This window comes from Otolemur garnettii, unplaced genomic scaffold (assembly GCF_000181295.1).
Source record: "Otolemur garnettii isolate 467f Iridium unplaced genomic scaffold, OtoGar3 scaffold00101, whole genome shotgun sequence".
NCBI lineage: Eukaryota > Metazoa > Chordata > Mammalia > Primates > Galagidae > Otolemur > Otolemur garnettii.
The window spans coordinates 6,224,656-6,240,284 of NW_003852496.1; the positions used below are offsets into that span (position 1 = coordinate 6,224,656).

Below are 15,629 nucleotides of genomic sequence, written 5' to 3' on the forward strand. Positions count from 1 at the left end.
CAACCTCCAACTCCTGGCCTCAAGCGAGTCTCCTGCCTCAGCCTCCCAAGTAGCTGGGCCCACAGGCACCTGCCGCAATGCCCGGCTATTTTTTGGTTGCAGCCATCATTGTTGTCTGGCGGGCCCAGGCTGGATTCAAACCCGCCACCTTAGGTGTATGTGGCTGGCGCCTTAGCCGCTTGAGCCACAGGTGCCGAGCCTGCAACTACTCTTAATGCTTACCACCCAGCCCCTCAAGTGGCTGCAGCTCATGTAAAGTAGCGTTTAGGTCTATCAGGGCACTCTAGTGCCATAGTCAAACGTGTGCGTTGTAGGTTCAAGTCTTGTCTTTGCCACTTAACTAGTCTTGTGTCCTTGGGTAAATTTCTAAGTGTCCCCATCTAGAAAATGGAGATGATATAATAGTAATACCTCATAGGATTATTGGGAGGATTAAATTTGTCATACAGGTAAAGTCTTAGCACCCATCAGGCAGAAAAAGCTCTAAAAATAACCGTTACTGTTAAGATCTTCCCCTCCCAGGTTTACCATGCTCCTGAGCTTCCTTGTCCAAAAGCTGTTACTTTTTGAAATCTTTGTACAAATCACGTCCTAAATATTGATTCCCCACAAGTACTTTAGTGAGTTTAAAGGAATGATATCTCCAATAGGGTCTTGATTACAAATCGCACCAATTAGTCCCCAAGAAATAGCAGAGTATTCATGTACTTTTTTTTTTTGAGACAGAGTCTCACTCTGTCCCTCTGAGTAGAGTTCTATGCTGTCATAGCTTACAGTAACCTCAGGCTCCTGGGCTCAAGCAATCCTCTTGCCCCAGTCTTCTGAGTAGCTGGGACCATAGATGCCCTCCACAATGCCCAGATAATTTTTCTATTTTTTAGTAGAGACAGGATCTCACTCTTGCTCAGGGTGATTTCGAACTCCTGAGCTTAAGGGATTCTCCTTGAGTGAGCCACAGCACTGGGTCTGTTCTTGCATTTTAATACTTTTAATTCAAAATGTTAAGGTTGAATTTATAGCAGCAGCACCACCAACAAATGCTGAGTGCTCACTGTGTACCAGATACTGTTCCAAGCACTTGACATGTAATAACAATTCTCACCACAACCCATTGAAGAAAGTACTATTATTATTCCCATTTTACAGGTAAGGAAACTGAGGCACAAGAGGATACCTGCTGTAAGGGAGTGCAATAACCAGCTTGGGATTCTTTGGAGTTCTTTCAGGAGCTGGGGAAGCTGAGCTCCTATACTAGGATCTGTTTTACTTTGCCATCTTGGGCTTAAGATCTTATCCAATAAATGGTTCTCTGAGAAGAAAAAAAGGAAAAAATACCCTGATCTTATGTTGTCATGTTGCAAATGATGGGACCGAGGCTCAAGGTTACAAAGTCCCTGTTTATTTCACTATTTGAGAGACAGTGGTAGGTAGGTCCATTGGGTTGTTCATAGCCAGTCTCCACATAATTCTTGAGAGGAAGCGACCTCCTCGTGTAAGAAAAAAAAAACAAAACACAAGCCCACCACCTATAAAATTTTGTTCTAGAAGCAGAGCTCCTAGGTACAGGGGGACTGAGCCCTGTCCCTTTGGTTCTCCTCCCTGGGCTGGAGGGAATGTCTGTCCTGTGGTTCTGGTTGTCCCTCAAGGGTGTTGCTCCCCCACCAATGCCAACCCCCAGGTGTGGCCACAGCCCCTTCCCTGGAGTCTCCACAGCCCCATGGGACTGGCCGTAATTAGCGGACTGAATGCTTAGAGAAAGCAACAGGAAAATAAGCTCAGAGTCCCAGAAGCACAGAGACAGACTGACATTCAGGACCCTGGTCCCTGGTCTTGCCAGGGCTGACCTGCTACTGGAACTCAGACCCAGGCTCAGGGGGTGACCTGTTGCCCGAGAGCCCCCTCCTTCCTCACATGCACTGAGCACCAGCTACGCACCAGCCTTTGCATCAGGCTTCAAGACAGCAGCAATGAACAATTGATTCTTTCTGCCATGGTTAACTTTTTTTTCTTCAATTTACAAAGAAAAGAGGTTTGTTTAGCTCATAGTTCTGCAGTCTGGGTAATTTTTCAAATAATTAAATCAGCATGTACAAAAGTTGTCTTCATTTTAAATAGCATGTTTTCTATATCTTTTATAAAAATGTATACCATGGATACATCATAGAGAATTCTAAAATAATGTCCACTTGCAAGTTGATGGACCTTGTCCCTGGCTGATAGAATTTGGAGTGATTTTTGTTTTCTTTATTTTCTATATTGCTTATTTTGCAACATAAATTAACTTTATAGTAATAAGAAAGTTCTGGGTTTTTGGCATTGATGAATGTTTATAAATTATGGAAAAGAAGGGCATAGAAGTTACCCCAAATCTTCTCTCCTGAAATGAATACCACTGGTGTTATACACTGATTTTTAAGCACAGTTAACTTGGTTTCCTTGGATATTTTATTTATCCATAATTGACATGATGTCCCAAACATACTGAGGTGCACCCAACACGGCTGGGGCCGTCTTGGTCAGCCTGAGGAAAGGGGAGTTTTCTGGACTCAAAGCCAGAAACTCTGAGACCTGAATTCTTGGGATGCTGAGTGTCCCAACAGCACAAATGACTCTGTCATTCTTCAAGTCTTGATCAACTGCTCCAGACCTGGCACCCTTGAGAGGTGGGAGGACCCAGGCCACACATTTCAGGAGCCCAAGATAGTTGGAGATGGCATCATGGCACCACTGGCCCTCATGTCCAGAGCTAAGCACAGACAACTGGTGCTATAGAAATTCCAGGAGGGGAAAGGCAAGACCAGAGTCAGCCAGGGGAGTTAGAAAAGGCTTTCCATAGGAGGTGTGACCTCAGTTTAACATCCCTGATAAGAAAGACAGATGGGAAAGGCTTTCCAAGTGGGTGGGAGTCACAGCAAACATCTGGAGTCAGCATGATGTAAAGTCGTGGGGAAACAGATGAGACAGCTTTTGACTTGGCAGGAGGGAAACCATCTCAGGAGCGTGGTGCCTCCTGAAACTTTGTCTAATTTTCCCGAAAGCCTTATGGAGTAGGCAAGAGAACTATTAAGTGATCTGTCAAGGTCACACAGAAAGCTAGCGGCAGGTTTCTCCCATCCTTAATCCCCAAAGCCAAGCTCCTTCTGGCCATGGACTTAGTCCCAGCTTGTTCCAGGCTGAGCTTCTCCTACAGCTTGTGTTTCTTCCCTGCAGAGAGCAGTGATGAGGGCAAGCACCACAAAGGAACCAGAAAACGGCGACGGAGCCGGGCGGCTGGACACCCCGCCAGCGATGGCTCCCCCGGTAGGCGACAGGCCTTCCCATTTCTCTTGTGCTGACTGGGCTAACAGTGGAGTTTCTCAGCGGGACTGGGCTTGTCTGTGTGAAGATGTCCTTCACAGTATTGTGGACGGCAGAGGAAAAGCAGGAAAAAGTAAAACAGGGAAAGGACGCTGCACCCCGGCCTGTTTTTGGCTGTTCTTCTATCTCTGAAGTGAAAAAGAAAGAGGTCAAGTCATATAATTAATTAGATCCCTTTGTAAAAATTCACACTTCTATGGTTATAAACAAGACGGGAAGGGAAATGTCAATATGTTCATACGGTTATCCCTGGATGGCTGAGTGATGAGTGTTTTTTAGTTTCTCCTATTCAAAGTACCCTACACCACAAGTAATTTACAACAAGCATGTCTTATTTTTACAGCCAAAGGAAGTAATTTTTGCAAAAAAAAAAAAAAAAAAAAACCCTACAAATTTTGTGTGGGGAAAATAGTGTGACTTAATGCCTAGTACAGAACCTGGCACACATGAGGTGATTCATAAATGCTGTCCATGAAGCTGGAGCTGAGCTCTGGGTTCTATTTCCGGATGTAAAAATGATTAGGAATGTGGTCTTTGTTGACAGACCTGGTGGATTCGCCACTTACTAGCTATGTGACTTTGGCAGAATAACTTACTTAACTTTTTGAGCCTCAGTTTTCTTATCTGTATAATGGGTGATAGTTAGGAACTAATACCTTCTTCAGAGGATTTCTATGAGAAGCAAATGAAATCTTAAATATAAATTACTTAGTACAGTGTTGGCACACAGTAAGTGCTCAATAAATGGTAACTATTATTATTGACCTCGAGCAAGGCCCAGGTCCTCTCAAGTCCTGACATCCTTCTTAGTAAACTAAACAGGGTCACTTCTGGAGGTGCTGGATCAGACGGTACCGAGGGAAAGCACTCGTAGTCTGTCTTGCCTCTTGACGACCCTCCACCTTGCCCCTAGCACAAGGACAGTGGTACTTTGTACATGGGTTCAAAAAACCCGTGAGAGATGGCAGTGGCTCTGGGTCACTATGTCTGGGGTGAGCTGACCAATGGGGTTTGTCTCCAACCAGGTGCTGCCAGTGAGGAACCTGACGTTTTAAAGGATGAGCTTCAACTCTATGGAGGTAACTGATTGTCCAGTGGCTTTGGAAAAAACAGAATTAAAGGAGGGCTTAGGGCTTTTTTAGGCAGAAAGGTCACAAGGGTGTTTCAGGAGCTGAAACTCTAGGAGTTGTGTCAAGCTGAGTGTTACATTGGCCGATGGGGGTGGGGTATTTTTGACCACGATGAGACTGTTTTGAGCAAACCCTGCATTCTCTTCTGAGCTATAACCTTGACTTGTAGATGACTTTGACAAGTCCTTGACAGGTCACCCAAACTTTCTGGGCTCAGCTTCCCAACCAGCAAAATGGACGTGATCAGTAACTCATTGCCTAGAATACTGGGCTGCTTGAGTGTGTAAGGAAAAATTAGGGATTTGTCTCTATAATACCCTTTTATGGAATAATTGTTTCCAAAACCCGTGACTACTATAGGGAGGGGGTATAAATAATATGGCACTTTGTAGTACTGAGACAAAATAGGAGAATTTATAAGCATGAACCAATTTGCCAAAGAGATCGACAAATACACCAGATAAGAAAGCCTGTTTAACTTTTTTTAACCCAGTATTTCCAAAATATACGTAGTTTCCTAATGCCTGCTGATAACCCAAAAAGACCACAGAAAATGCTTGTATGTTCACTCAAAAAGAGACTAACAGTCATGTGAGTAATCTTTATAGTGTTTTTTTTTTTTTAATTGCAGTTTTTGGCTGGTTCTGGGTTTGAACCCGCCACCTCCGGGATCTGGGACTGGTGCCCTACTCCTTTGAACCACAGGCACCGCCCTCTATAGTGTTTTATTTGCTTATCTGATGTTTTTTTCCTTTTTAACAAAAGCAAGTATTACTTAGTTTAGAAAAATGCTTAAATTACTCAAGTAGTTTAAGAAAGTTTTCACTGGGTATAAATTAAGAAAAACTTTTATGTTTATTTGAATTTTAAAATATTTTTTCTTATAAAAGTAATTCATATTCAGTGTAGAAAATGCAGATGTAGTCACTTACTTGTGAATCACTTTCCCCCACAAGATATCAGATGTGCTCAGTAATTTACATTGTTTGCGTCGTATTTCATGCTGCTTTTGGTATGTTTTCGGCACTCCCGGTATTGGCCACTCTCTGATCACTTGCAGATGTTGTCCCCTGTTTGCAGATTAGCCCTAAGGACAGCTCAGTGTGCTGAGTATTGTCATGTGCTCAGCATGTCCTGCGGCTGCCCTGAAGGACAAAATGTCCAGGAGTAGGGCCTGGTGTGTGGGGAGACACAGGGGGCCCTGCTGCCCTTGAGCAGAAGATGACATGCTAGAAGTCACCAGAGAACTAGAACAGGCACAAAGGACCACATGGTGGATGGTGGACGGGTGGGAAGGCCACCCAGGATGGGATTAACAGGGATGCTGCAGCCAGGGCAGCTCTGTGGGGCTCACCTCACCCTCAGCAGCCCAGACAAGGGTCTCGGCGGCTGTCATGGAGGCCACCACTCCCTGGTACAACTCATCTTGGCTCCACCTATTTGAGATCCAGGAGTCATGTGGTGAGATTTCGTCACCTGCACGTGGATAGCCTGAGCAGACACATTGCCAAAGGGTGACCCATGTGTACAGACGCATTTTTTTTTTTTTTAGACAGGAGCCTCAAGCTGTCCCCCTGGGTAGATTGCAGTGGCATCTCAGCTCACAGCAACCTCCAACTCCTGGGCTCAGGCGAGTCTCCTGCCTCTGCCTCCCAAGTAGCTGGGACCACAGGCGCCCGCCACAACGCCTGGCTATTTTTTTGGTTGCAGCCGACATTGTTGTTTGGCGGCCCGGGCTGGATTCCAACCCGCCACCTTGGGTGTATGTGGCTGGCGCCTTAGCCACTTGAGCCACAGGCGCTGAGCCTGTACAGATGCATTTTATCTGGCTCTGAGTGGTTTTTTTGCTTGTTTTTGTTTTTGTTTTTTGAGACAGAGTCTCAAGCTGTTGCTCTCAGTAGAGTGTCATGGCATCACAGCTTACAGTAACCTCAAACTCTTGGGCTTAAGCAATTTTCTTTTCTTTTTTTTTGAGACAGAGCCTCAAACTATTGCTCTGAGTGAAGTGCAGTGGCATCACAGCTCACAGCAACCTCCAACTCCTGGGCTCAAGTGATTCTCCTGCCTCTACCTCCCAAGTAGCTGGGACTACAGGTGCCCGCCACGACGCTGGCTATTTTTTGGTTGCAGCCATTGCTGTTTGGGAGGCTGTATTTGAACCCGCCACCTTAGGTGTATGTGGCTGGTGCCTTAGCCGCTTGAGCCATAGGTGCTGAACCTTAAGCAATTTTCTTGCCTCAGCCTCCCAAGTAGCTGGGACTACAGGTGCCCACCACAATGCCTGGCTATTTTGTTGTTGTTATTGTTGTTGCAGTTGTCATTGTTGTTTAGCTGGCCTGGGCTGGGTTCGAACCCTTGAGCTTGGTGTATGTGGCTGGCGCCTTAACCCTGAGCTACAGGCACCACCCAACCTTGAGTGTTTTTTAAAAATTATGATTGTATACTCTGGGAGGCTGAGGTGGGAGGATTGCTTGTGCTCAGGAGTTCGAGACCAGCCTAAGCAAAAGTGAGACCCTCATCTCTACTAAAAATAAAAAATTAGCCAGGTGTTCTGTGAGCACCTGTTATCCCAGCTACTTGGGAGGCTGAGGCAAGAAGATCACTTGAGCCCAGGAGTTGGAGGTTGATGTGAGATATGATGCCACAGCACTCTACCCGGGGCAACAGAGTGAGACTCTGACCCAAAAATAAAAAGTTATGATTGTGGGCTCGGCGCCTATAGCTCAACCGGCTAAGGCGCCAGCCACGTACACCTAAGGTGGCGGGTTCGAATCCCCAGCCCGGACCCGCCAAACAACAATGACGGCTGCAACCAAAAAATAGCCGGGCGTTGTGGCGGGCGCCTGTGGTCCCAGCTACTTGGGAGGCGGAGGCAGGAGACTCGCTTGAGCCCAGGAGTTGGAGGTTGCTGTGAGCTGTAATGCCATGGCACTCTACCCAGGGGGACAGCTGGAGGCTCTGTCTCAAAAAAAAAAAAAAAAAAAAAAAAAGTTATGATTGTGAATATCATTCATCAGTTCTACATTTTTTTCACATTTGAACATCTCTGAAGTCAGGATGCACCTTAACAATCGCTAGCAACTTACAACCATAACAGATAGAGATTTTCCTTTATAGCAGCACATAAAATAATGTTACCTCTCCCAGACAATGGCATCTCTGATTTTGGGGAATACAGGAATTGCCAATTTTTTTTTTCTAAATCAGGAAGTTTACGTTAACATCTGGTATCTTGTGAGAACTTGGAAGACCTGTAAGGCTGAGCAATGTACCTGCAGTAGGTTTCCATGGGTGGTGGATGGTGGCTGCCCCTATAGATGGAGCAGGGACTCTCCAGCCTGCGGCAGTCCTCACCTGGCCCACTCCAGATCAAGTGGAGAATCTCCCAGCAGGGTCTACCTTCCCGGAGGTGTAACTTCTCCCCACCCAAAGGCTCATGGATGTGTGATCACTGATTTTTCTTCTGTGTAGATGCCCCTGGAGATGTGGTGCCCTCTGGGGAAACAGGTGAGTGTCCAGCAGGGGCAGGGTACCTATCAGTGCTAGTGTTGAGCCTGGAGGTCTGGCCATCACCTCTGTCCAGAGGGAGTCAGCTATGGTCAGGGCACCTGGGGCTCCAGGTTGCAGCATGAGGCATGGAGGTTAGACAGGAGTCTAGGTAAGAGGCAAGGGGATTACAACCAGCCACCAATAGATAGAAAGATCCCTTGGGGGCTGGAGAATTCAAGGGGACTTTGTTTTAGGTCACCTCTATCCTCCCCCAGGGTAGAGGCACCCATTAAGGAACCCAAGCTGGCCTGGCATTAACATTGAACTTCTTGTTTCCAGGACTCCGAAGGAGAGGCTCAGACCCAGCAAGTGGTAAATATGCAAAGCTCAAATGGGGGGGCTGGAAGTGGTCTGAATGCCAGGGGGTGGGACGGGACCACAGACAGCCTATGAAGGTGGGTCAGTCCCAGCCAGGATGCCATCACCATCCAGAGTGTCAGGAAATGGAGCTCCAGGGCAGGGGAAATGGAGCAGAAGGCAGGCTCTGGCATGTGGAGGAAGGAAGGATCAGTGGGGGTCCCAAGGGCAGCACCCCCATCTTCACAGTTTTATATAACTGGTCCTGCGATGAGCACCATCTCACCGAGGACAAAGCATCTAGTTAAATTCTCAGAGAGGTAAGGAAGAGAAGGTCCCATCTGTGTCCCACATTAAAGTTGAACACTGTCTCTCTCTCTTATTGCTAAGGAGAAGTGGAGGCCTCTCAGCTCAGAAGACTGAATATAAAGAAAGACGGTAAGGAAATCGGGGTTCCAGGGCTGCACCCTCCTGTCTGGTCCACATGTCTCTGTAAAAGGCAGCTAGAGCTTGGTAATCCCAGCCCACCTCTGTCCTGTGCCCTGCAGTTTGCAAATTCCTCAGCTCACTGTCCCAAGGTGGGGCAGTGATTCCCATTTTGTCAATATGGAAACTGAGGCTCAAGGATGGGGAGTAAGTAGCCTTACAGCTTGTCAGTGGCACAGCCTGGACTCAAGCCCTAGTCCTCCGTGCTTGCTGCTATACATGGAGGTGTGAAGATGATAAACGCCTTCCAGGCCTTGTGGCGGGATGGGGAGCTGTGAAGTTAGATTAAACTAGATTCCAGGGAAGGAGCCAGGAGAGCTGAAGGGACCTCCCCTACCCCTGGGGTTGGGATCTGTGGGGACTTCCAGGAGGAAGGAGAGGGCCAGCAGGGAGGCCGTGGTTTTGATCATGGTCTCCTGTTCTGTGCTATTGCAAAAGCCCCACCCTCAGAGAGCCGGGGACCTGGGCCTCTCACTCTGCCCCTGTCCAGCAGGATGAACCCAGGCCCCCTGTTTAACTTTGGTGAGATATATAAAATGAGACTTGTTGGACCAGAACGGAGATTCCCAAAGTGCAGGCTGCAGCCAGGTTGCTTCAGGACATGGCAGTATACCCCAAAGCCCAAAAGCTTTCCTCTCTCTGTGCTTTTACCCAGGGCATGGTCTCTATGTGGAGCCCTGGGCCGTACATGGGTCTGGTGCTCCCTCCTTGCCCCTCAGCCACAGAGCACTGGCCGCCCCCTGGGTCCAAGACTTCCGTGGGCAGCAGGGGCTGGCGAGAATGTCGCCGTCTTGTTTTGTTTGCCTCGCGTTGCTTTTTATGTTAGGGTATCCTGGTTTTCCATTTAACAGTCATAACAAAGTTTCATTTTAAAGCAAATATATTTCTGGAAAAAAGGAATCTATTTAAAGAAAACTGTGAAGCAAATATTAGCACAGATGATCCTTGCAGCTGTAAAGGCGGTGAGTGGTGCTAAGCAGAAATGACACGAGTCAAAGTGGTGTGCAGGTGACTGAAGTCTGAGAAAAACTGAACGAGAAGGATCCCCAAGAGCCCTTCCAGCTCCAACCTTATTCCAAGTCCTCACTCTGGCCTAACCTCTTCAGCATACAAAGTGTCCCCTATTTTAACAGTCCCTCCACTCCAGCTACTGGGACCCTCACTACGTGGTGTCTGGGCTTCAGCCCCATCGGCTTACCTTGCCTTGTGCGGACACACAAAAACACACACACAGGAAAAGAATCCAGCACCTCTGACTTCATCAGTGGGGTCCAGTTAAACCAATTAGGGTAGATTTACACCGCGGAACACCGTGCAGCCTCCAAGAAGAACAAGGGGGATCTATGTGCTCTGAGATGGAAGACGGCCTTGCTCTGTCAACGAGAGGGAAAACGCAAACTACAGAGCAGCAGGGATATAGATCAGTCCCATTTTTGTTTTAAAAGTGTGCATATATATGCCTGGGAAAATGCTGCCCATCACCGCTCGCTTTTATGGAGTGAGATTTGGGAGGGAGAATGAGGCCAGTGAAACTTTAAACTGGGCAACAAAGTCCTGAGTACCTCGGTGTGCACACTGCTGCTCTCACTGCTGGAGGTCCCAACAAGGGACCAGACCAGCTAAAATCCCTGTCTACGCTGGAGCCACATGGTGGGGGACACAGAGTAAACACAAAAATGAAAATATGATCAGTTGGCTGGTAACAAATGTTATAAAAATGATAAACTAAGATAAAAGGTGGGTTTGGGGGTACAGTTCTAACTTGGCTGGTCAGGAACAGTGTCTCTGCATAAAATTCCTTTGAAGCAAAGATTTTCTGAATTTTTTTGAGACAGAGTCTCCCTGTGTTACCCCAGGTAGAGTGCAGTGATGTCATCATAGCTCACAGCATCCTCAAACTCCTGGGCTTAAGCGATCCTCTTGCCTCAGCCTCCTGAATAGCTGGAGCTACAGGCTCCCGCCACCATGCCCAGCTGATTTTTCTATTTTTACTATTTTCTATTTTTACTTTTTCTACTTTTATAGAGATAGGAGTCTCACTCTTGCTCAAGCTGGTGTCAAACTCATGAGCTCAAGCGACACCTCAACCTCCCATAGTAGCTAGGGTTATACATAACAATGGGCCTGACATTTTGTAATTTAAAAAAGAGAGAGGCTTGGCGCCTGTGGCTCAAGTGGCTAAGGTGCCAGCCACATATACCTAAGGTGGTGGGTTGGAATCCAGCCTGGGCCCGCCAAAACAATGACGGCTGCAACCAAAAAAGCCAGGCATTGTGGCGGGCACTTGTGGTTCCAGCTACTTGGGAGGCTGAGGCAGGAGACTCACTTGAGTCCAGGAGTTGGAGGTTGCTGTGAGCTGTGATGCCACAGCACTCTACCCAGGGGGACAGTTTGAGGCTCTGTCTCAAAAAAAAAAAAAAAAAGAGAGAGAGAGAGAGAGAAGCAAACAGCAATTCCCTACTTCTGCCTTTACAGATGAGTTTTTCCATTTCGTCCTCCTGTGCTTTGCCATCGGGGCCTTGCTGGTGTGTTACCACTATTACTCAGGTGAGGGCTGGGCCTTGGGGAAGAGAGGAGGGAGTGGGCCTGGGGGAGCAGAAGTGAGCGGGCTGTCCAGACCTGCAGGCCAATCATCTCCCTCCTGCCCTTACAGACTGGTTCATGTCCCTCGGGGTCGGCCTGCTCACCTTCGCCTCCTTGGAGACAGTTGGCATCTACTTTGGGCTAGGTAAGTCCCTCTCCACACACGCACACACACACACACACAGTCTCATAGGGTGGTGGCTGGGACGGCCATACTTGCTTGCTAAGGGCCAGAGAGTCACAACCTAAACAGTTTTTTTGTAATTTCCTTATGCTCATGTTTTCTTCCTGAACACTTTCACGTCAATGTGAGGTCAGTGGCAAAACCCTGTGGAAAAAATGGGCGAGTCCATAAAAATACAACAAAAGCAGTTTAAGGTGGCAAACAAGCCTGGTTTGGTGACACATGCCTGTAGTCCCAGCTCGTTAGAAGGCTGAGGAGAGAAGATCACTTGAGCCCAGGAATTTGAGCCCAGCCTGGACCCAAAAAATAAATAAATAGGCTTGGTGCCTGTAGCTCAAGGCGCTAAGGCACCAGCACATACACCAGAGCTAGCAGGTTCAAATCCAGCCCAGCCTGGCAAACAACAATGACAGCTGCAACCAAAAAATAGCCGGGCGTTGTGGCAGGCACCTGTAATCCCAGCTACTTGGGAGGCTGAAGCAGGAGACTCTCTTGAGCCCAGAAGCTGGAGGTTGCTATGAGCTGTGATGCCACGGAACTCTACCCAGGGCAACAGCTTGAGGGTCTGTCTCAAAAAAAATAAATAAATAAAGTTACAAGTAAATAGAATTAGCCAAATGCTAACAAATTAGTTAATGGGGTTGGGAACTGCATTTGCCCAAACTGTAACTTCCTGCCACCACTCTTCCTGACTGTTACGGTTGCTGTTTTAGTAACTGGAGCTCTGGCACTATTATCTAAGCTCACCACCACGTCACAGCTTTGCTTTTGTGGGTTAGGCCTTTGTCCGAGGGTAGGGAGGTGGGAGGGTGTGACCTGACCTACACTCCTAACGCCCCTTTCTCTTTGTTTCTGGGCAGTATACCGCATCCACAGTGTCCTGCACGGCTTCATCCCCCTCTTTCAGAAGTTTAGGCTGATGGGTAACTGTTAAATCCTTCCCATTTCCCTCTCTCCCTATCAGGGTCTTCTATTTGGGGAGAGGCTTAGCATATAGGAAACAGCACAGGGCCCACAGGCAGAGGCCCTGGTTCACGTCCCACTCCTGCCAGTTTCCCAGCTCTGTGATCCTGGGTGATGGGACCCTGTAGCCTCCTTTAGTTTCAGTTTCCTCAACTGGGAAATGAGTGTAACACTTCCTACTGCATATGGTGTCCTGAAAATCCAGTGAGACACAGATGCCCAAGGCTGTCAGCCTGAAACCAGAAAAGCGAGGGGACTCTGGTTATTCCTCGTATCCTCACGGAACTTGGCACTTCTCCAAACGCCATCTTGACTCTGGTTGGAGTTGCCTCATAGCACCTGGGGAGGTGGGTTTAGTCACGTTACGGTTGATTGATGAGGAAACTGTGGCTTGGAGAGGTGCAGTGACGGGCCCAGGGTCACGGCGGGAGTGGCTGGGCCAAGCTAACGTGGCCTCTTTTTTGACCACCTTATACTATGTCCACCTTATACTTCACAACGGAGAAGCCGGGCAGCTCTGTGTCTGCCAGGGAGATATATCTTCTTTAATCCACTTAATTAATAAAAGGAGAATTAGTTACTATGACAGTGGTTCACAGACACCAGTGGCTTCCAGGATGACTATCTTACGCCAACTGTGAGGGTTTCTGGGCATGTGGGGTGAGGGTGGGGATGAGGCCTGGCTGCCTTGGGAGGCCCGTGCCATCCTGTGCTTTTGCCTTCCAGGGTTCAGGAAGACTGACTGAGGCTGCTGCCAGGTGGCATCTGAGCCACCCCCAACTCTGACCACCATTGCAACCCCTGAGGACAAGGACAACACAGCGTCCTGGGAGACACCTGGGAGGCCAAGCCAGAGCAATAAAGAGAGCGTTTTTCCTTCCATGTGGTCTGAATGTTGGCACCACCCAGGCTGGGGTATCATGCAGGCAGCACTGGTGTGCGATCCTGCCGCTGGCGTGGAAGGTAGCGGGAGGGCATGGGGCCTGAATCAGCAGGAAGGTTCTGAGAGGCGGCTGCTCTCGGGAGATGGCAGGAGCACCCAGCGGTGCCTGCTGGGCCTGCAGTTTCTCTCAAATCCCCAGGCTAACCTGCTGGGCTCTCAGGGAGGGACAAGAGCCATGCAGGGACAGGCAGATGGTCCACTGCTGTGAGGCAGGGAGCCACCAGGCTGGGTAAACCTGAGGCAGGTAAAGATGTTTAAGATGTTGGGGACTGGGTGGCACTTGTGGCTCAGTGGGTAGGACGCCGGCCCCATATACCGAGGGTGGCGGGTTCAAATTCGGCCCCAGGCAAATGGCAACAACAAAAAATAGCTGGTGTTCTGGTGGGCGCCTGTAGTCCCAGCTACTCTGGAGGCTGAGGCAAGAGAATTGCCTAAGCCCAGGAGTTGGAGGTTGCTGTGAGTTATAACGCCGCAGCACTCTACTGAAGGCAATGAAGTGAGACTCTGTCTCTAAATAAAAAAAAAATCTTAGGGACTAACGCCACAGCATCTGGCCATCTTTCCTCAGTCCCATTACCCAATGACAGTCCTGCTGCCCTGGACTCCATCAAGATTCAAATCAATATTCTCTTCCCTGCACTAAAAGAGCTCAATATTCCTTTACCTTTCTTGAGCATGAGAACACATCTGGGTCTCCTCTGAACCCATCTGGTCAAGGCAGACACCCTGTGATATTGGATAAAGTGTGAAAGGTGATAAATGTGAAGCTCCCACTCTAGGCCCAAGATTTCAGTTGCGCAGATTCAGAATGGGAGACTGGGCTTTGCAACCACTCTTGTGAAAAATTTCTGAGGCTGTTAATATTCTCAGTTTGGCAAATACCAAAGGAGATGAGATGAGGGCCTCAGCCTTCCATGGTGCTTCCCAGCACACTGTGCCCTGCAAGGGAATCAGTGTTTAAGGGGTACAGAGTTTCAATTGGGACAGACAAAAGAGCTCCTGAGGTGGTGGTGATGGCTGCACAGTGATGTGAATGGACGTAATACCCTTTAACAATGGTTAAAGTGGGCTTGGTGCCTGTGGCTCAAGCAGCTAAGGCACCAGCCACATACACCTAAGGTGGCGGGTTCGAATCCCCAGCCTGGGCCTACCAAACAACAATGATGGCTGCAACCAAAAAATGGCCAGATGTTGTGGCAGGCACCTATGGTCCCAGCTACTTGGGAGGGTGAGGCAGAAGACTCACTTGAGCCCAGGAGTTGGAGGTTGCTGTGAGCTGTGATGCCACAGCGCTCTACCCAGGGGAATAGCTTGAGGCTCCGTCTAAAAAAAAAAAAAAAAATGGTTAAAGTGGTAAATTTTGTTATGTGCACTTCACCACAATTTTTTTAAAACTTCAAATTATTAGTGGCCAAACACAACTAGATCTGGCCTGTAGGCCACAGGCTCACGTCACTGGGGGCTCCTCGTGGTGTTAAGTTGGAGATAGGAGCTAAATGCCGTACCCAGAGAATGGGAGAGCCAAGCAAGGACATAGAAATTACTGTTCTTTTCCCTTTCCTTTCCCTTCCCTTTCCTTTTGCTTTCCTTTTCTTTTTTTTTTTTTGAGACAGTGCTTCAAGCTGTCCCCCAGGGTAGAGTGCTGTGACATCACAGCAACCTCCAATTCCTGGGCTCAAGCGAGTCTCCTGCCTCAGCCTCCCAAGTAGCTGGGACCACAGGCACCCGCCACAACACCCAGCTATTTTTGGTTGCAGCCGTCATTGTTGTTTGGCAGCCGGGCTGGATTCGAACCCGCCACCTTAGGTGTATGTGGCTGGTGCCTTAGCCACTTGAGCCACAGGCGCCGAGCCTCCTTTCCTTTCCTTTCCCTTTCCTTAGACAGAAGTTTAATGAGATTCTTTTGCTAGGAAGTAAAAGAAACGTTGCCACTACCCTCTGTGAAGCTATCTGCCCTTCTTTTTTGTGCTTCACAACTACTCATAACCACATGCTCACGATTTTATGATGTCCTAACCTCCCTATCTTAGAATCTCAGCAGGATTGTAGAGGTTGATTCTATTTTCTTTCTGGGCAGCCAGGGGGCCCAGTGGAAAGAGAATGAACTTTGGAATTAGGCAGGGGGGGCTGTTCCAGA

At 48.3% G+C, this 15,629-nt stretch overlaps 1 protein-coding gene across 1 annotated transcript in view; it reads left to right on the forward strand.

Moving 5' to 3' along the window:
• The window catches only part of TMEM40 (transmembrane protein 40), a 14,535-nt gene extending 1,155 nt beyond the window's left edge, over positions 1–13,380 (forward strand). The window contains exons 3-11 of the mRNA XM_012809227.2: positions 3,211–3,300; positions 4,383–4,436; positions 7,959–7,994; positions 8,316–8,348; positions 8,724–8,771; positions 11,295–11,366; positions 11,473–11,547; positions 12,447–12,509; positions 13,276–13,380. Coding sequence (XP_012664681.1) covers positions 3,211–3,300; positions 4,383–4,436; positions 7,959–7,994; positions 8,316–8,348; positions 8,724–8,771; positions 11,295–11,366; positions 11,473–11,547; positions 12,447–12,509; positions 13,276–13,295 — 491 coding nt within the window. The 3' untranslated portion in view covers positions 13,296–13,380. The remainder of the gene's footprint in view (positions 1–3,210; positions 3,301–4,382; positions 4,437–7,958; positions 7,995–8,315; positions 8,349–8,723; positions 8,772–11,294; positions 11,367–11,472; positions 11,548–12,446; positions 12,510–13,275) is intronic.
• The last annotated feature ends 2,249 nt before the right edge of the window (positions 13,381–15,629 follow it).